Genomic DNA, 20,315 nt, shown 5'->3' with positions numbered 1-20,315 from the left:
CGTATTGTGTTTTATTAAGAATATACAAATATTTGGCCTAGAGCTCGTTTATATTTAAAAAGTTATAATTCAAAGGCCGTAAACAACAAAATAATAACCAAAATTAACGAACCCAATGTAACTATTTTCGATGAAGTCAAAAACAAAGAAAAAGTGGTACATAAAAACCGCCTAAGTAAAGTAAATTAACATTACTTTAATACTCTCACTAAACTTTAAATTTGATTAAAAAGCAAATCCAAAATTTACTTACTAGCACTTAAGCAGCCATGAAGGCTTAAAAACTGTTAAACCAAAAAGCAAAAAGAGAAAATACGAATTTGTATACTCAAAAAAAAAACTTTCTTATAAAATTGTATGTAACACATAAATTAAAAATCTAATATGTAATACAAAATATAAAACTTTAAACTGAATATGTAAAACACAAATATTTACAAAAAACCGAAACATTCAACATATTTCGTCTAAATGAAAATATATACCTTTCATTTAAGTTACAATGAACTATAAAATGTAACTAAAATTTTACTATGCGATGTATAAAATCTTTTTTTCAATTATTAATAAAAATGGTTCCGAACCAACGAATTAAAAAGGGGAGGTACTCCCTAATATAAATATATTCGTTTGTTCGCAACAATTTTTATATGTTATGGCAAAAGAAGAATGTGACAAAATTGATCACTTTGTCAATTCTTCTTTTCCCCAAAAAGGGTGATGTAAGGATAAAATCCCCCAAATTAACTTTTTAATAATCATCTGGCAACATCTCAACATTGTTACTCACAATGATATTCAATTGTGAATGTTACAAATAAAATGAACACAACACAACACAATATGACATGAGCATTGAAATATAGCATGTAAGAGAGAATACGATATATGTGGGGTAAAACATGAAAATGACGAGTGCCAAGAGTGACATCGGCATTTTCATGTTTCACCGCCATCATTATAATTTTGCCAACCAAATACTGCAGACGTCTGTGAGTGAGGATAAATTTTTAAATAAAGTAAATATTGAAAGCAGTGTTTAATTAAAGTATTTTTATTGAAATGTGGATCTGGCGAGGAAGACCGCCGAGAAAAAATCAGTTCTAACCATCTAAAAAGAAGCCGGCGCCCGCAGCGCTAACCTAAAGAGTAGAAGGTAACCCCACTTATTTTTCCATCACATTTGTGAGTGCATGGCCGGGTACGGCATGAATCTCCACCTAATTCTTGGGTAGCAGAAGATAACCGTAGTTATCTTACATCGGCAGCAGTATGCATTCTGTTAACCTTAACTACAATAATCGTTCGATCTTACCGTTTCGCGAGTTAGAGGATTTTATGCAAAATAAGGCTCTTTCACTTCTTTTGCGATCATCCAAGTAACACTAAAATTTAATTCATATTAATATATTCATATATATATATACATATACACACCAACACATTACAATACTATATTGTAATTAATTAAATAATTTTGCATATTTAATTAATTAAATAAATAATATTATAACGTGAAAGTAATACCACATTTTTGATTTTTCATTTATTTCGTTGGACGAGCCCAAGGTCTCCTGCTCCCTCGAACAATGTAGATGACTGCTTCAACCTCTGTGGGAGTGATGGTAAAGGGTGGCATGTCGTGTTTGTGTTTATGTGCCCGTCTGTTTGCATGACGTCTGACTTTTTCTACAGAAAAATGCACCATAAATTGTCGGCCTCTCGCGCATTTCTTCGAATCAGATAAATTTTTGTAGCCGAAGGCTATCGTTTTGTTTAATTCGATTGAACAAGGATTTGACGGTTGATCACAATGTACCAACACACGCGAGTCAGCTCCTAAAAGTCTTGTTTGTTTTCGTAGCACCGATAACGATTTTAGGCGAAATAATCGCAACAAATCGTCAAAATGAAAATGCGACACAGTTTCTTTTAGGTCATGAGACAGCAATTGAAAGTTTTAAAACTAACGTAAATAAGTAGTATTGAAACTGTTAATCCTTTCCCCAAAATTGGGCAGTAAAATAACCCTCCTATTACTGGATCTTTCAGTAAAACTCATACAACAACCTTTGCGAGTACCCACTGCTATGCAGGAGAAGGTTGAACGAAAATTAAATGAAGCATTAAAGCTTGACATTATGAAAAAAAATGCAAAAACACTCAATCAGGTCTGACGTTTGCTTTGTGTTGCGGGGTGGGTCAGCGCTAATTAAAACTAAATTGTTATATATATATCTAATAAGTAAAACAAAAACGATAACAATGATTTGTGAAGTTTATAAGGACAAAGTTGATCGCGCTGATGGAGCTAAAGTCGCGTGTACTGATTGCGGCGCCTTCTTTCATGCGTTGTGCGCCAAAATAAACCCATCTGAGTTGGACTACATGAAGTCAAATAACGTCAAGCATTGCTGCGAGGGCTGTAATCTCCTGCGTTGTAAGCATAGCCTGCCGATAAAAGTTCTACAAATATATGTATCCATGAAACACAAATTAAGTGCAAGAAACGGCCAGAAACAACAATTCAATAACAGCAAGAAGTACAATAACAACAATATTACCAATACACCAAATCAGGTCCAATGTACACAACAAGGTCATGAAAAGCATATTTCCACCGCCCTCGCCTACAGTACCCGTGAACAAAAATTGAGATATTCATGCCTGTGTGTTCATATAGAGATAGGGTGAGAGATAGAGAAGGGAAGGGAAAGAGAAGGCCCGTCCAGGTCAGGTGGAGTCTGCCCTCCCTCTTCTACATATAGAATGTAGCCTTGGGCTTCGCTATGACCCCTTATCCCGAGCGAAGCCCCCTTAGCCTGACACTAGTCCGTCCGTCAAAAGTCTAAGAAGTCCCTAGTTACCCTCACATTGGTCCATGTCAGTCGACATACCCACGCCCCCTCTTCCGCACCTGCGCAACGCCTACACCAAACAAAAAGGGAATCCTATCTACTCATAGTGGTATTTCAACCCATTAACACAAAGAAAATACCGAAGAATAGGAATAATCCAACTCGATTTTTTTTCTTAAACGTTATAAACGTACTTATGTTTATTCCAGTTAGTGAATAAAAAAATCAAAAAAAAAATGTATGCGTCTTACGTCTAAGTGCATACACCTCTAAAAGTTGTGTAAGGAAAAATTCAACCCAAATTTCAAGTTTATGCTTAAAATAGCTCAAAGGTGTTTTCTAATTTACATCAATTGTTATCAAAAAAATCTTTTTGTAAAATGTGCTTTAATTCAAAGAAAAACTGCTACGTTAACATTAAATTTCAATATAGAAATATAAAAATGACCGCAAAAAAATGTGTAAAAAGAATTATATAAAGGAATATTAATATTCGCTACTCTTATCACCCGTTCATTTACTGGTTCTATAACCACGGCCGCTGCTGTAGGCTTCTCCCAATCCAACCTGATTCCTCTCCCTTTCCCAAGCAGTTGCAAAAAAATAGCAAACCAAAGCAAACGAATACACATAAGCACGCAAAAAAAAAAGCGTGTACTAAATAGGTAAACGTGGTGTATTATTGTCTTGCACTTACCGCTTTATCCCTCGATGAGGCGCCGCATCTCGGAGAGCCGTGCTGAAAAGTTACAATAAAACACCTATGTATTTACCTAACGATGGATAAGGACAGATAGTAAAGATATCTGCCTTCCAATGCTTAACCATTAGTGCGATTCACTAACTTATATCGTTATGGAAGTCGTTATGTATATCGGCCAAATTTTTGGTTTGCTGTAACGAATGTGCGATTCAGTAACTTATATATAACGAGTCCAAACAGCTGACTTTTCGTATATATTCAAAATGTTAAAGTGTGGCATCTCTGCTCACATCAGCCGTTCGAAATGTCAAAATATGCGAAAATCACAAAGAGGAATAAAGAAAAACTATTTGTTCGCGCTAATTTGATTCTTCAGTTTAATAATTGATTTTTTATAAGTGGAATTCACCATAATAGGAACTGAAATCAAATTTCTTTGTTCAGTGTATAAAAGAAAAGTAATATTAAAGGAAAGTATTTTTAATTATTACGTTATTACAACCTTATTTTAAACATTTATTGTTCTTTATTTTAGAATTTTATAATGGCGTCCACAAGTGCTGCTGCTAAGCGAAACCGTACATCACAGGAGCAGTTACGGGCACTAGTTGACCTTCTCACTGAGAACGACGGACTGGCAACAGGAAAATTCCAGCGTCAACATGGAAGGATTGAGTACTTGAGAAAATGGAGAGAGTTGACAGAAAAGCTCAACGCTATTGGAGGAGCTACAAAAACTACAGAACAATGGCAAACGGTAAGTACTTCTTTAGTAAAAAATAGCAACATACAAACCGTCATGAGGAGCCAGTGCTTGTGATACATAAATGGAATCGCAAATTGTGAGACAATTTATGAATAATCATAGCATGGTGAGAACGGGATTCCACTAAATATTGTGAATAGCGGAAAGCGCTGACAAAGTTACGTTCGGCCATTTGTTTGCATATTAGTGTTTGGTTCTTATGTACAAATATGTGTGGATAGTATATGTACATTTAACTTGTACGCTAATCCCAAAAACATACATAAATGTGTTGCGGTGAAAAGTTAATATTGTGTGAAAATTCAAACGAAGAATTTAGTGATTCCGGTAAGTCTAGGACTGTGGTAGACTGCTTAAAAACGTCCAAAAATATCGAGAGATATCAAAAGACACGTTTTTTTTTTTATCAAAAGACACGTTTTGATCACGGTATTAATAATCCGAAGGTGGAAAATAAAAATTTTACTTCTGTCAGGAAATATTTGTAGCCGATGTTTGTCCTAGACTTATCGTGTTATCAGAATTCACTTTTAACTTTGATTTTTCCGGAGATATTTATGTTTATTCATAAATGTGTCTATATTTCGTGTTTTATTTCTTTGGAAGTAGGTGTGGCGCGATTTAAAAGGCCGCACGAGCAACCGCGTTCGGGACCGAAATGTGCAAAGAGCCCAAACAGGCAATCGGCCAATTACCCTCCCGGCGCCGAATGAAATGGAGATGCGTGTGTTAAATTTAATTGGGGAAAAATATGTTGAAGGCTCACACGATTGCCCGGATACAATGGAAGAAGAAGAGGTGAAGTTATAGTTTTACACTTATTTCCATATATGTGTCCGAATTATTTTGTTTGTTTTTATTATAATTAGGAGCTGTGTTTGATTTTCGAGGACGATGACGAGGAGGCGGTGGCTCCGACTGTAGAATGTGTAGTTGCTGCAACACCGTCCGCTACCCCTGACCAAACACTGCGCAGGGGTTCAAAAAGGAAAAATAAGGAGCAAGAAGCTGATGATGACGAGAAGGCTGTTGAATGTGGGATGGCTACAACACCGTCCGCTCATCACTCGAGAGGGTCTAGGGCATTTTCTGCTACCCCCGCACAAACACAACGTAGGGGCTTAAAAAGTAAGCGTGCTGACGCAGAAGCCGACAAAACGCGGCGATTTTTAGAAATCGCTGAAGTGCAGGCTCAAACACACAGGATAAGAAACAATAATTCATTATAAAAAATTTATTTATTAAACTTTTTTCATTTTTCTCCCTATATCAACAGATACTGGCAGAAAATGAGACCAAACGATTGGAAAATGAGGCCAAGCTAATTGAAATGCAAGCGAAGCAGAACGAGGCATTGTTTGCAATTGCTAAAGAAATTGGAAAGTGGTCGGATGCGTTTAACCGGCTGTCTGATAGGCTATAAACTAGTATTTTAGTATTTAGCTTAGTCTTGATTTTTTTTAACTCGCTCTAGAAAATTAATAGAACTTCAAAAAAATTTCATCAACATTTTCAACTTTTTATTCAGAATTGTTAGAAAATGTAGTTTTGTAGTTCATTCAATTTTAGGTAAGGAAGTGCAAGTTTCATGACCGTAAACGGGTGTTGCGTATTTTCTTCCATATAACAGATGTACAAAATGTACTTTTCAGGGGAAAAAATTTGCAACACCCTTAGCAAAAAAGTTTCTAAAAAATCAACGGAAATGTTTACGGTCATGAAACTTGCACTTCCTTACCTAAAATTGAATGAGCTACAAAACTACATTTTCTAACAATTCTGAATAAAAAGTTAAAAATGTTGATGACATTTTTTTGAAGTTCGATAAATTTTCTAGAGCTTCGTGTTAACTTTTAAATTTTTATTAATGTGGTTCCTACTTGCAAAAATATCACTTAGAATTTTGATTATATTTTATTGACCGTAACTCTATGTTATAGGTACTATACAGTAGTCGCTCAAAAATTAGAACCTTTAGTAATTAAAATGTCCAGAATTAGAATCAACTTTTTCAATACATTACACGAATTTTCGCGTATTTTTTTTACAGTTTTTGTTAGTTTTTGTGTGAAATGCGCGTACACGTGTTTTGGCATTGTTTGTTTAAAAGCAAAGGTATTTCGCTGAAATGCCAAATAAATGTAAGAAAAATACTTTGTCCTTGGAAACCAAAGTTCATATATTGCAAAAGCTTGACAAAGGTGTTCAAGGGAAGCGGTTAGCCCTAGAATTTGATGTGGCGCCATCTGCAATCAGCTATATCAACTCGAATAAACCATACATTTTAAACGCGGTTTCTAATACCTATCATAAGGCTAACAAAAAATCATTGCACATCGCGTTATGAAGTTTTTGTTTCATTTTTGGCTTTTTAATGTGTCTATCGATATTTTATGTATTTTGAAAGAAAAAAAATATATATTATAATTGGATTTTTTTGTTTTTTGGATCTTTTTTTGATTTAGCGTGTATATTTAATAATATAAACATGTGATAATAAAAAAAAAACATGTGATATGTATTGTACTGAATTTTTATCTTATGTTTTCTCGTTTTTATGACTTAATTTTTAAGGTTTTATACAAATAAAAAACGTCCAGGAATTAATAAAAAATATAGAATATAAACTTGTGTTAGAGGAGAAAAATTAATTTTGGGCAAATACTCATGGACATCAGTCTTCGTCACAGGGTTTTTGGAGTTTCACCAAGTTTTTCTGAAACTCTTTTCGATATTCTTTTTTCAAGTATATATCACGATGTAACACTAACAATGTGAATGAAAACTTACCATTTTTTGCTGAGAGTTTTTAGAATTTTTCTGAGTATGCAGTTTTGTGGCTTATTAATTTTTTATACAATAATGTCTTAACTTAATCCACTTGAATGGCTTTCTGATATTTGGGAATTTTTTCCAGCGGACCTCGTGAATTTTTTTATACAAAGTTTCGAACGCAAAACTTTTAAAAAATCGAACATAATTTAGCTTCAGCAAAACTTGGTGAAAATTTCAAAAATTAAAAAAAAAAATATAAGTATTGTTCAGGAGAAAACATTTGCTATGAGTCTCTCGTGGACCCGTTTTCCAGCTGAAGATATCGAGTTAAAGGTTTCTTCTGAGTTGGTCACAGCATGTTCCACCAAAATTGGGTCGATGTCATCAATCTCAAAGCTCTGCTCACGCAAACGAATATTGTGTAATGTTGAGCAAGCATTTACAATTTTCCCGGCGAAGCCCGGTTCATACAAAAGAACTCTTTCCGTGAAAGACATCTCCAAGTTCCTTTCAAAACACCAAAGAGTCTCTCGATGGGATTTCGAGCTTTGCATAAAGCCTCGTTATATCGAAACTTGGGAGTACCCTCAGGCTGGTTCGGTAGTGGTGTCATAAGCCACGGCTCTAATGGGTACCCAGAATCACCTGAAAGTTGCATATTTCAAATTATGAAAAATGATAAGAACAATCAATAGATATTACCTATTAAAAACATATGACGATTCCCATTTTCATGGGCTCTTTGCATTGCTCGCCGAGCTGCACAACTACTCCAAATATATGCGTCATGACGTGCTCCCGGAAACTTGGCATTCACATTTAAAATTTTTAAATTTGGGTCACATATCTACAAAAATGTAAAAATCATGTAGCAATGCACTTTATTATTAAGTAGTTAAATTAGTTAACCTACCATTTGCACATTTATGGAATGATATCCATGATGATTAACGTACGCTTCCTCATGAACTTTTGGAGCTAAAATGGAAACGTGCGTACAGTCAATCGCTCCTATCGTTCCTCCAACGAAGGGCGCAGGTGCTGACGAAAATACCTCTTTGGCAGCTTGTCGTTCTTCCTGCGTCATAGGAAACTTGATTTCGTCGAAAAGCACTTTCTCATTTATTGCATCAGTCACCCTATGGATACATCGGCTGATGGAAGACTGGCTCATCGAAATTCCCCACTGTTCTCCTACAGGCCGTTGAAAACATCCAGTGGCATAAAAACGTAAGGCACACAAAACCTTCAAAGATATCTAGTAAGTAAGGACACTGCAAATTTTCAATGATTTTAGTAGCTCTACCTGTTTCTCTTCCGATATTGCTGAGATCCTCTGTCCTCTTAGATTTTCGTGTAGCCGATCAGCAAGTCCCATCACAATATCCGGAGATACGCGGTACAGTTTTTTGAATTCTGCATGCTCAAGCTCAAAAGGATCATCGATATCCCTGAGCAAGCGCCTATCTATTCTTGATGCACTCGACGCTGTTACATTTTGCGTTAAATTATTCGCTACAAACTCAAATGCCATTATTTTTATTGTTTGAAACACGAAAACACCAAAATATTAATAAATTTTGTTAATAAATTATCTTAACCACCTATAGCGTGAAAAACAAAACCGACGATATAAGTCTCTTGTCAAATCGTTATAGGAAACAGCTGATTGTTCTATATCGAGTTATAAATAAAGATAAGTTACTGAATAGCAAACTCGTTAAAATTATCGTTATGATATTATATCAATACTGAAAATCGTTATAGAAGTTAGTGAATCGCAGTACAGATGTATTATAGAGAGGATGAGTTTCCGCTTTTAGTCACGCGGTCATGTGCTGAAACGCCGTAGCCCAGTTAATACGGGGTCCAAAAAAAACATGTATTTAACTTAGTTCCGGAACCATTTAAATAATAATTGTAAGTGATTAACTAAGTAAATAGTAGTGAAGTAGATCGTAGTAACAAATTATAAATATTTGCCCAATGGAATGAGCCTTCTGGCTTAAAAAAGTGTTTTACAAAATGCATATATATATATGTATAGATATGTATACATGTATCTATAAATCTTATAAAATAAAGTAGCTAAATGCCATGTATGCACATAACTTCACACAGAATGCTCCGATTTTAAAACGGTTTTTTGCGTTTGAAAGCTTAGCGACGTGAGATGGTACAGTTAATATAATTTGAAGGTATATATTTTAGGGGCGTGGCAAGTTGCCAAAATGTAGTAAAAAATCATAAAATTTTTGTTTACACAACTATAACTCATAAACGGAAGGATGGATTTAAAAAATTCTACTTTTCAGTAAAACTTTGAAATATTTACCTTCGATCTGCATCAAAACAATTCTTGATTCCTATCTTATATCAGCCAAATTGTTTAAACAAAAGTAACATTTTTATCAAAAAATGCGTATGTGTATTTGTTCGCTGTGAACTGTCCGCGCTAACTGCTTTTGAGTGAGGCTTGATGCGACACATACATACGTACATATATAGCATTCGCTGCGTTATTTAACTTCGGGCGTAGGTTTATAGGTATGTATGTATGTGTTTTCATATCAGCTTGACATACATATGTATGTACATATCCAAATAATAATAAATGGTTAAGAATGCATACATCTCTCGAAAAATACTCTTTCGTTAAAAATATTGAACATTTCCTTAAAATTCTTAAACAAAAGTTTTATTTTTTGTTATTTTTGCATGTATCACTATCACTACGTAGTATAAAACAGAGTCGCATTTTATGTCCCTATGTCCGTTTGAAAGCTCAAACCTTTAAAACTACGCAACGGATTTTGATGCGCTTTTTTTTAGTAGATAGAGTGATTGAAGAGGAAGGTTTATATATATAATAACATCCATTAAATAGTGGATAAATGCTGTTATTTTTGAAGTTTCTAATGTGATGTATATATATAAAAGAAAGTGGTGTTGGTTACACTATAACTCAAGAACGGAAGAACAGATTTGGCTGAAAATTAGTGGAGGGGTAGCTTAGAACCAGGAGACAGACATAGGATACTTTTTATCCCGTTCTGGCTAGTGTCTTGAGATCAAAACGTGGACTTGGGTAATCCTGGGATATGTTTGTCCAATATGGGTATCAAATGGAAGCTGTTTATGAGTACTTTGATACGGGGTATTTTTCGTACCCGTGGGTGACTAGGGTCTCGAGATATAGGCCAAAACGTGGATCAGGCTAACACTAGGATGTGTTTTTACATTATGGGTATCAAATTGAAGCTGTTGATGTGTGCTTTAGTACAGAGTAATCTTTATACCCCTGGGTGACTAGGGTCTCGAGATATAGGCCAAAACATGGACGCGGGTGCTCCTAGAATGTGTTTATACAATATGGATAACCAATGAAAGCTGTTAATGAGAGCTTTAGTACAGGGAAGTTTTCACACCTATTGGTGACTATGGTCTCGAAATATAGGCCAAAACGTGGACCAGGGTAACACTAGGATGTGTTTTATATTATGGGTATCAAATTGTCTTGAGATCAAAACGTGGACTTGGGTAATCCTGGGATATGTTTGTCCAATATGGGTATCAAATGGAAGCTGTTTATGAGTACTTTGATACGGGGTATTTTTAGTACCCGTGGGTGACTAGGGTCTCGAGATATAGGCCAAAACGTGGATCAGGCTAACACTAGGATGTGTTTTTACATTATGGGTATCAAATTGAAGCTGTTGATGTGTGCTTTAGTACAGAGTAATCTTTATACCCCTGGGTGACTAGGGTCTCGAGATATAGGCCAAAACGTGGACGCGGGTGCTCCTAGAATGTGTTTATATAATATGGATAACCAATGAAAGCTGTTAATGAGAGCTTTAGTACAGGGAAGTTTTCATACCTATTGGTGACTATGGTCTCTAAATATAGGCCAAAACGTGGACCAGGGTAACACTAGGATGTGTTTTACATTATGGGTATCAAATTGAAGCTGTTGATGTGTGCTTTAGTACAGAGTAATCTTTATACCCCTGGGTGACTAGTGTCTCGAGATATAGGCCAAAACCTGGACCCGGATACCCCTAGAATGTGTCTGTAATATGGATATCAAATGAAAGCTGTTGCTGAGAGCTTTAAAGAAATTTTCATTGTGATATTCGATTTATTCGCATCAACCTGGCAAAACTGATAAATATGCATGCGAAGCCGAAATAAAGACATGAATTAATAATACCCGCATACCTATTCACATACGTCCTATTCGATTTGCCTGAAATGTGGTATATAAATTTGCCTATATTAGTATTTACGATCCTTTTTTCCCGGGAAGTAGACCAGAGACGGGCTGGGACTGGGATTAGGACTAGGACAAGGACTGAGACTCGGAGTGGGACTGGAACAAAATACATAGCACCCTCTAGGACTGGCAATAAGGGATGAAGAAGAATGGGAAAAATTTCAGAGAAGAAGAAAGAGGAGAGGGGACTGACAAAGAGATAGAGTGAGATGAAGATAGAGATAGATGAAGCGAAAAAGACGGAGGGAGGGGAGAATAAAAGGATTAAGAAAAAGTGGAGAGGGGGGAGGGCAGGGCTAGACGGAAAAAGCTTATTAAAATGTATGAAGATAGACCAAATTTAGGGCAGAACAACGTCTGACGGGTCTGCTAGTATTTATATAAACTGCGATTTAAAAGCTACTTTTAATTATTTTGTTGGTTTGTTCCTCAACGGTTATTTTTTTTTTTTTTGCTTTGAGCTGTGGTAAGCTACAAGGCCTAGAAGTTGGTGCAACTAACAAGCAGAAATCTAAATTCAAAATTCACCGAAAGTTTAGTGCAAAAATAAAATCAGGCCCCAAACGTGGAATTACACCCCACAAAAATACAATAAATTCGCTGGCGCATATAACAAAAATTATACACATATAAATACAATATATAGAAGTTATTAAAAAAAGCAAAGCGCTGCCAGTCTCTCCGTCCTCTCTGTGGATGTTGTGGTTTTCGCTGCCTTTGTGTCTTGCCTTCTTTGGCTTATTGGTGGTTGCTTTTCCATCCGACTGCTCAAAATAGCATTGCGCTAGGTTTTTTTGTTTTGTTTAATATCTACGATGTTTCCTCTATGCGGAATTGCCGTCGGCTTTGACGCAATTATATTAACATCAAACTTCTTGGGTGGATGCGGTCCAGGGATAACCCCGCCGGCTGGGGACCTGTGATAGCAATAGAAAAAAACCTTACTAAGAATTATATTTATTTGTATTTATTAATTCTATTTATTTGTATTTTATTATGTGTACGTATGTATATGTGGCTATTATTTATTTGCATTAATTATTTCATATTTTTATTTATTTAATTAACAATTTTTGTTGTTATATCGGCCTACTGATTTTAAGATCGCGGGTTCGAATCGAGCTCAAGGCCTAACAATAATTTTTTATTATTATTATTGTTATGATAAATTTTTTCTTAATTGAAAAAATTTTTTTTTTAAATTAGAATAGAAGAAAGAAAAAATTTTAGACAACTGCCAAAGCTCGTTGTATAGATCCATTTCGGGAACTGCTAAATTCCTTCATCGGCAACGTTTAGGCGCCGCTGCTATAACCATTCAGCCACCACAGCGGTTTTTTGTTTGTCTTCATTAATCCTACTTCTATTCTGGTTCGTGCCAATTGATATTCACACCACTGCGACATCTGTTGCAGAATAGCTGTGAAAATTGGACTTGTTTGTTGGCAATGCTGCCATAGTGTCAAATTTTATTGACACTTTTTATCCCCGTGCTCTGGGATGTATTAACAATTTTTGTTGTTATATCGGCCTACTGATTTTAAGATCGCGGGTTCGAATCGAGCTCAAGGCCTAACAATAATTTTTTATTATTATTATTGTTATGATAAATTTTTTCTTAATTGAAAAAATTTAATTTTTTTAAATTAGAATAGAAGAAAGAAAAAATTTTAGACAACTGCCAAAGCTCGTTGTATAGATCCATTTCGGGAACTGCTAAATTCCTTCATCGGCAACGTTTAGGCGCCGCTGCTATAACCATTCAGCCACCACAGCGGTTTTTTGTTTGTCTTCATTAATCCTACTTCTATTCTGGTTCGTGCCAATTGATATTCACACCACTGCGACATCTGTTGCAGAATAGCTGTGAAAATTGGACTTGTTTGTTGGCAATGCTGCCATAGTGTCAAATTTTATTGACACTTTTTATCCCCGTGCTCTGGGATGTATTAACAATTTTTGTTGTTATATCGGCCTACTGATTTTAAGATCGCGGGTTCGAATCGAGCTCAAGGCCTAACAATAATTTTTTATTATTATTATTGTTATGATAAATTTTTTCTTAATTGAAAAAATTTTTTTTTTAAATTAGAATAGAAGAAAGAAAAAATTTTAGACAACTGCCAAAGCTCGTTGTATAGATCCATTTCGGGAACTGCTAAATTCCTTCATCGGCAACGTTTAGGCGCCGCTGCTATAACCATTCAGCCACCACAGCGGTTTTTTGTTTGTCTTCATTAATCCTACTTCTATTCTGGTTCGTGCCAATTGATATTCACACCACTGCGACATCTGTTGCAGAATAGCTGTGAAAATTGGACTTGTTTGTTGGCAATGCTGCCATAGTGTCAAATTTTATTGACACTTTTTATCCCCGTGCTCTGGGATGTATTAACAATTTTTGTTGTTATATCGGCCTACTGATTTTAAGATCGCGGGTTCGAATCGAGCTCAAGGCCTAACAATAATTTTTTATTATTATTATTGTTATGATAATTAAGAAAAAATTTATCATAACAATAATAATAATAAAAAATTATTGTTAGGCCTTGAGCTCGATTCGAACCCGCGATCTTAAAATCAGTAGGCCGATATAACAACAAAAATTGTTAATACATCCCAGAGCACGGGGATAAAAAGTGTCAATAAAATTTGACACTATGGCAGCATTGCCAACAAACAAGTCCAATTTTCACAGCTATTCTGCAACAGATGTCGCAGTGGTGTGAATATCAATTGGCACGAACCAGAATAGAAGTAGGATTAATGAAGACAAACAAAAAACCGCTGTGGTGGCTGAATGGTTATAGCAGCGGCGCCTAAACGTTGCCGATGAAGGAATTTAGCAGTTCCCGAAATGGATCTATACAACGAGCTTTGGCAGTTGTCAAAAATTTTTTCTTTCTTCTATTCTAATTTAAAAAAAAAAATTTTTCAATTAAGAAAAAATTTATCATAACAATAATAATAATAAAAAATTATTGTTAGGCCTTGAGCTCGATTCGAACCCGCGATCTTAAAATCAGTAGGCCGATATAACAACAAAAATTGTTAATACATCCCAGAGCACGGGGATAAAAAGTGTCAATAAAATTTGACACTATGGCAGCATTGCCAACAAACAAGTCCAATTTTCACAGCTATTCTGCAACAGATGTCGCAGTGGTGTGAATATCAATTGGCACGAACCAGAATAGAAGTAGGATTAATGAAGACAAACAAAAAACCGCTGTGGTGGCTGAATGGTTATAGCAGCGGCGCCTAAACGTTGCCGATGAAGGAATTTAGCAGTTCCCGAAATGGATCTATACAACGAGCTTTGGCAGTTGTCTAAAATTTTTTCTTTCTTCTATTCTAATTTAAAAAAAAAATTTTTTCAATTAAGAAAAAATTTATCATAACAATAATAATAATAAAAAATTATTGTTAGGCCTTAGCTCGATTCGAACCCGCGATCTTAAAATCAGTAGGCCGATATAACAACAAAAATTGTTAATACATCCCAGAGCACGGGGATAAAAAGTGTCAATAAAATTTGACACTATGGCAGCATTGCCAACAAACAAGTCCAATTTTCACAGCTATTCTGCAACAGATGTCGCAGTGGTGTGAATATCAATTGGCACGAACCAGAATAGAAGTAGGATTAATGAAGACAAACAAAAAACCGCTGTGGTGGCTGAATGGTTATAGCAGCGGCGCCTAAACGTTGCCGATGAAGGAATTTAGCAGTTCCCGAAATGGATCTATACAACGAGCTTTGGCAGTTGTCTAAAATTTTTTCTTTCTTCTATTCTAATTTAAAAAAAAAATTTTTTCAATTAAGAAAAAATGTATCATAACAATAATAATAATAAAAAATTATTGTTAGGCCTTGAGCTCGATTCGAACCCGCGATCTTAAAATCAGTAGGCCGATATAACAACAAAAATTGTTAATACATCCCAGAGCACGGGGATAAAAAGTGTCAATAAAATTTGACACTATGGCAGCATTGCCAACAAACAAGTCCAATTTTCACAGCTATTCTGCAACAGATGTCGCAGTGGTGTGAATATCAATTGGCACGAACCAGAATAGAAGTAGGATTAATGAAGACAAACAAAAAACCGCTGTGGTGGCTGAATGGTTATAGCAGCGGCGCCTAAACGTTGCCGATGAAGGAATTTAGCAGTTCCCGAAATGGATCTATACAACGAGCTTTGGCAGTTGTCTAAAATTTTTTCTTTCTTCTATTCTAATTTAAAAAAAAATTTTTTCAATTAAGAAAAAATTTATCATAACAATAATAATAATAAAAAATTATTGTTAGGCCTTGAGCTCGATTCGAACCCGCGATCTTAAAATCAGTAGGCCGATATAACAACAAAAATTGTTAATACATCCCAGAGCACGGGGATAAAAAGTGTCAATAAAATTTGACACTATGGCAGCATTGCCAACAAACAAGTCCAATTTTCACAGCTATTCTGCAACAGATGTCGCAGTGGTGTGAATATCAATTGGCACGAACCAGAATAGAAGTAGGATTAATGAAGACAAACAAAAAACCGCTGTGGTGGCTGAATGGTTATAGCAGCGGCGCCTAAACGTTGCCGATGAAGGAATTTGGCAGTTCCCGAAATGGATCTATACAACGAGCTTTGGCCGTTGTCTAAAATTTTTTCTTTCTTCTATTCTAATTTAAAAAAAAAATTTTTTCAATTAAGAAAAAATTTATCATAACAATAATAATAATAAAAAATTATTGTTAGGCCTTGAGCTCGATTCGAACCCGCTATTTATTTAATTAATTTATTTATTTATTTAATTTATGGTATGACAGTAGTTATAAATTTAATTTATTTAGAAAATGGACAATACTATTTCTTTTTTCTTAAATTTATTTTGGTTTAATTTATTTTATAAGATAGTAGTATTTTTATAACGCTTGATTTATTTAAGGTTTTATTTGTTTAATGTTTTCTTTGGTTTTGGGTTTTATTTAATTTTAGGTTAATTTATAGATTTTATAAACTTTTAGATTTTATTCAATTTTAGGATATATATAAAATTTAGGTTTAATTAATTTTTAGATTTTATTTAACTTTATGATTTTATTAAATTTTAGGTATAATTAAATTTTATATTTTATCACATTTTAAATGTAATTAAATTTTATGTTTTTTAAAGTTTTATATTTTATTTAGCTTTATAATTTTATTTAAACAAACTGTATTTTTCACTTACCTTAAAGTTTGATGCAGGTCCGTTTTGAGTGTACCGGTTCCGTAAATTTGCGGTAAAAAAATTCGGGCACATCCTACAAATTTTTATACTTTGCACTTTAATATATTTTTTTCCCACGAACGTTTAGCCGGTAAGACGTCCTTTTCGGTCTTGGACACTTTGATCATTAATTTATATTTTATTTCGGCTATTAAGCGCAGCCATCGCCAAAGTGGAACGGCAGGTTTACCTCTCCCGTTTTTCACTCAGCACTCGAAGGAATTACCCATACATTCTTGCCACTAAATGTTATTCACAGATACATACATGCCTACACAGTCATTAAAACCCAGTAGAAAATATCTCGAGCGCTCTCTTGATTAACAGGATAAAAGCGATCTTTCTAAGCAACAGGGGATCAGCTATAGAGCAGCACATTAGCGTGTGATCTCCTATCATTTTTCTGGGAGCAGAATGCGATCATTGTTTTTTTAACCGTTATATGTGTTCCCTTTCTGTTTTTTTTGGAGCAAAGTGGGATATTTGCGTCAAACATAATACATCCATCGAAAATAACTGTATTTAAAATAACTGTTGTTTTCTCAAAATAAAAGAATTTGTCATTCTTAAATAGTCAGTGAAAGTGTTACGTGGTCTAATTTAAACGTTTCTAAAAAGGTAAACGAGTCAAATATAAAAATAAGAACTTACAATGACCACAAAATTTGTTTATAAGAGACGTATAAGACGCTTAGTTAAAAGAAAACTAGAAAACTTAAGGGAAGAAACTGTTAAAAAACAAAAACCTGATACTAACAGTAGTGGAAATAATATAGAATTTGAAATAAATGAAATAGAAAGAAGTGATAGTGGTGAAGATTGTGTCTATAATGAATCTGAATCGGGTTTTAAAGACATAGAACCTGGTTTACATTCTGATTTAGCTGTTTGGGCGATTAAACATCGTATATCTAGATCAGCTACAGATGATTTGTTGAAGATTTAAAAAAAAGAAATTCCGATATGCCTTCATGCAAAGCAACCTTGCTAAAACCATTTCAGCCCTCCGAAGTGGAAATTTGTGCCATGTCGCCAGGAGAATATCTGCATGTCGGCTTAGCAAAATCTCTAAGTAGGCTTAACCGAAGTGTTTGTGAAAAAGAAATTTTAATTGATTTGTTTACGGATGGTTTACCTCTTTTCAAGAGTTCCTCTAAAACTCTGTGGCCAATTTTGGGTTGTTTATCTAACGATAAAATGTCTTCACCCTTTTTGATTGGTCCTTCAAAGCCACCTAGTGTATCGGTTTTTCTGGAGAAATTCATGGAGGAATTCATCGAGCTTAAAAAAGAAGGTTTTTTAATAGGAGATAAGTTCTTTAAACCAGAAATTAGACTTTTCGTGTGTGATACTCCCGCAAGGTCATTTTTAACGGGTACTGTTGGTCATACCTCTTGTGATGGTTGCTCCAAATGTGAACAAAAAGCTTTTAAGATAAACCAAAGACTTACCTATAGCACCAAATTATTTCCCATCAGAACAGATGAAGACTTTTTAGATCGCAAAAATAAACCATACCATCTCAAAAACTTTCAAACTGATGTGCATCCTCTCGAAAAATGTGGCGTAAAAATGATGACTCAATTTCCTTTAGATGTTATGCATCTCTTAGATTTGGGTGTAGTAAAGAAAAGTGTGCTTTTGATTATGAAAAATATCCATACCAAAACTAAACTTACATTGTCTCGAAAAGATAAACTTAATAGAAGAATTTTAGCAATAAATAAGTTCATGCCCAAAGAATTCGCTCGCAGGGGTAGGGTTTTTGAGGAGGTTCCCCGCTGGAAAGCCATTGAGTTTCGGCAGCTGGCTTTGTATACAGGTATTGTAATTTTCAAAGGGCTGATTTATCCGGTTCTATATGAACACTTTTTACTTTTAGTCTCCGCTTATCGTTTCGTTTCATGTCCATCTAGTTGCCAAAATAACTTGAATTCTGTTCAGCAATTGTTTGAAGCGTACGTAGAAGATTTCGGAAAGTTATATGGCGGCGATAGGGTAAGTTATAATGTCCATAACTTGCTACACCTATCGAAATGCGTTGAACAATTTGGAAATGTTGATTCATTCTCGTTGTATAAGTTTGAAATTTTTTTACAAGTTTTGAAAAAAGATTGCAAGAAACCGTCACAAATCTTATTTGCGCTAGAAATACAAAATTGAATTCTTTGAAAAAGGTTTGTTTGAAACGCCAATATGGTGAATTTTTCTTGTCCGGGAAAAGTCCTAACAATTTTTGTCTCACCAAGGGTAAAAAGCCCATGCAAATATCTAGTTTTATAATTAAAAACAAGCTTGAGTATGTTGTTGGCCACATTTTCACAGACATAACACCATATTTTAAATATCCTGTAGATTCAGAAATCGCTTTGGGAATTTCAAAAGGCAGTAAGCTATCTAATGAGGAGGCAATTTTAGAAATAAACGATATTGCTTGTAAGCTTTTTGCTATACCAGAAGGTTGTTTTAAGGTTTTTATTCCAATTCTTCACCAATGTTAGATATCGTTTCCATCCATGTTTTTACCACTTTCGATTATCATTTTTTTCTTATAGCAGTAGCAGCTTTGCCTTCGCAATGTCCAGCCGCGTCTTTGATGTTAACGCCCCATATGCCATCGATGGTGAATATACACATTCTTACAATGTCTTTTACAATTATATAATGTTTTTACCCTTATTATTTGTTTTTTGTAGGTTCCGATAGCATTGACCGCATTTCACGGATTGAAAATCGTCTAGATGACATGGCGTCCGAAATAAAAAAAAATACTGCACTTCTATGCAAAAATAATGTTATATTGGAGGAAATTTTAAAAAAGTTGAGCCCCCCGAGGTTTTCTCTTGATGTTTTGCCAATAAATTCAGTAGCGGAAATGCAACAGGCGAATAATATTGCCAAAACTGAGGAAGAAGCTGTGGTAAGAATTATTTTGATCATTATGTTCAATCTCCATTTTAATGCATATTTTTTTATTTATTCCAGATAAAATTTTTTAAATCAAAATTTGCAAACCGAAATTTTAAAGAAATCTTGTGGGAAATTTTCGACGAACGCTTTATTGTAAGCGTGAATTGGACGGGGGGCCAAAGTAAAATCGCAGTTCGGGACTACAAGATATTTAGCTATCATTTATTTGGTAAGTTTTTTGAGTATATTTGAATTTCTTCTTATGACTTTTATTTTGCATTGCAGAAGCCGTCAAAGACAAGTATTAAAACTATTCGGAGTTTGAGGATAAAGTTAATGATGCCTTTAGAGAAGCAAAACTGAAATTTTACCGGAAAACTTATAAATTGAAAGCTGCAAATTAAACATTTACTAATTGAAAACTTACAGTAAATAAAAAAAAGACTCAATTTCCTTTTTTATTATTTTTAGGGAACTATTTTTTTGTCTCGCTCTAGTTTTGTACATTTTGATGCTATGGGGAGCACTCCTTTTTTATTTTTTTTGATCATTTGGAGAGCGATCTGATTTTGTTTTCTTATTATCATTTGGAGAGCGCTCTGATTTTGTTTTCTTATTATCATTTGGAGAGCACTCCTTTTTTGTATATATGGATCATTTAGAGAGCGCTCTAGTTCCACGTTTCTCAACCGTTTACAGAGCGCTCGCCCTCCTAAGACATGCAATGTTAAAAGGGGGCATGTTTTGTTTGACGTCTTG

The 20,315-nt window shown here is 34.7% G+C and overlaps 1 protein-coding gene and 2 long non-coding RNA genes across 3 annotated transcripts; 2 read left to right on the top strand and 1 right to left on the bottom strand.

The window, feature by feature from the left end:
• Positions 1–996: 996 nt before the first annotated feature.
• Positions 997–19,774, top strand: LOC137239828 (uncharacterized). Its single transcript, XR_010949496.1, has 4 exons — positions 997–1,156; positions 19,202–19,269; positions 19,343–19,566; positions 19,632–19,774. It is a non-coding gene; the product is annotated as an uncharacterized lncRNA (long non-coding RNA).
• LOC137238714 (uncharacterized) lies at positions 3,835–5,556 on the top strand. The gene is made up of 3 exons (XM_067763802.1): positions 3,835–4,318; positions 4,937–5,125; positions 5,197–5,556. Exons 1-3 carry the CDS (start codon positions 4,106–4,108, stop codon positions 5,554–5,556), a joined length of 762 nt encoding a protein of 253 aa, XP_067619903.1. The 5' UTR covers positions 3,835–4,105.
• LOC137239817 (uncharacterized) lies at positions 7,846–8,880 on the bottom strand. Its single transcript, XR_010949494.1, has 3 exons — positions 8,409–8,880; positions 8,016–8,348; positions 7,846–7,949 (listed from the first exon to the last, which is right to left on the bottom strand). It is a non-coding gene; the product is annotated as an uncharacterized lncRNA (long non-coding RNA).
• Positions 19,775–20,315: the final 541 nt, after the last annotated feature.

Source organism: Eurosta solidaginis, chromosome 1, assembly GCF_040869045.1.
Source record: "Eurosta solidaginis isolate ZX-2024a chromosome 1, ASM4086904v1, whole genome shotgun sequence".
NCBI classification, from domain to species: domain Eukaryota; kingdom Metazoa; phylum Arthropoda; class Insecta; order Diptera; family Tephritidae; genus Eurosta; species Eurosta solidaginis.
The sequence above is the reverse complement of the archived record's forward strand: the minus strand, read 5'-3'. Positions and strand labels throughout refer to the sequence as shown.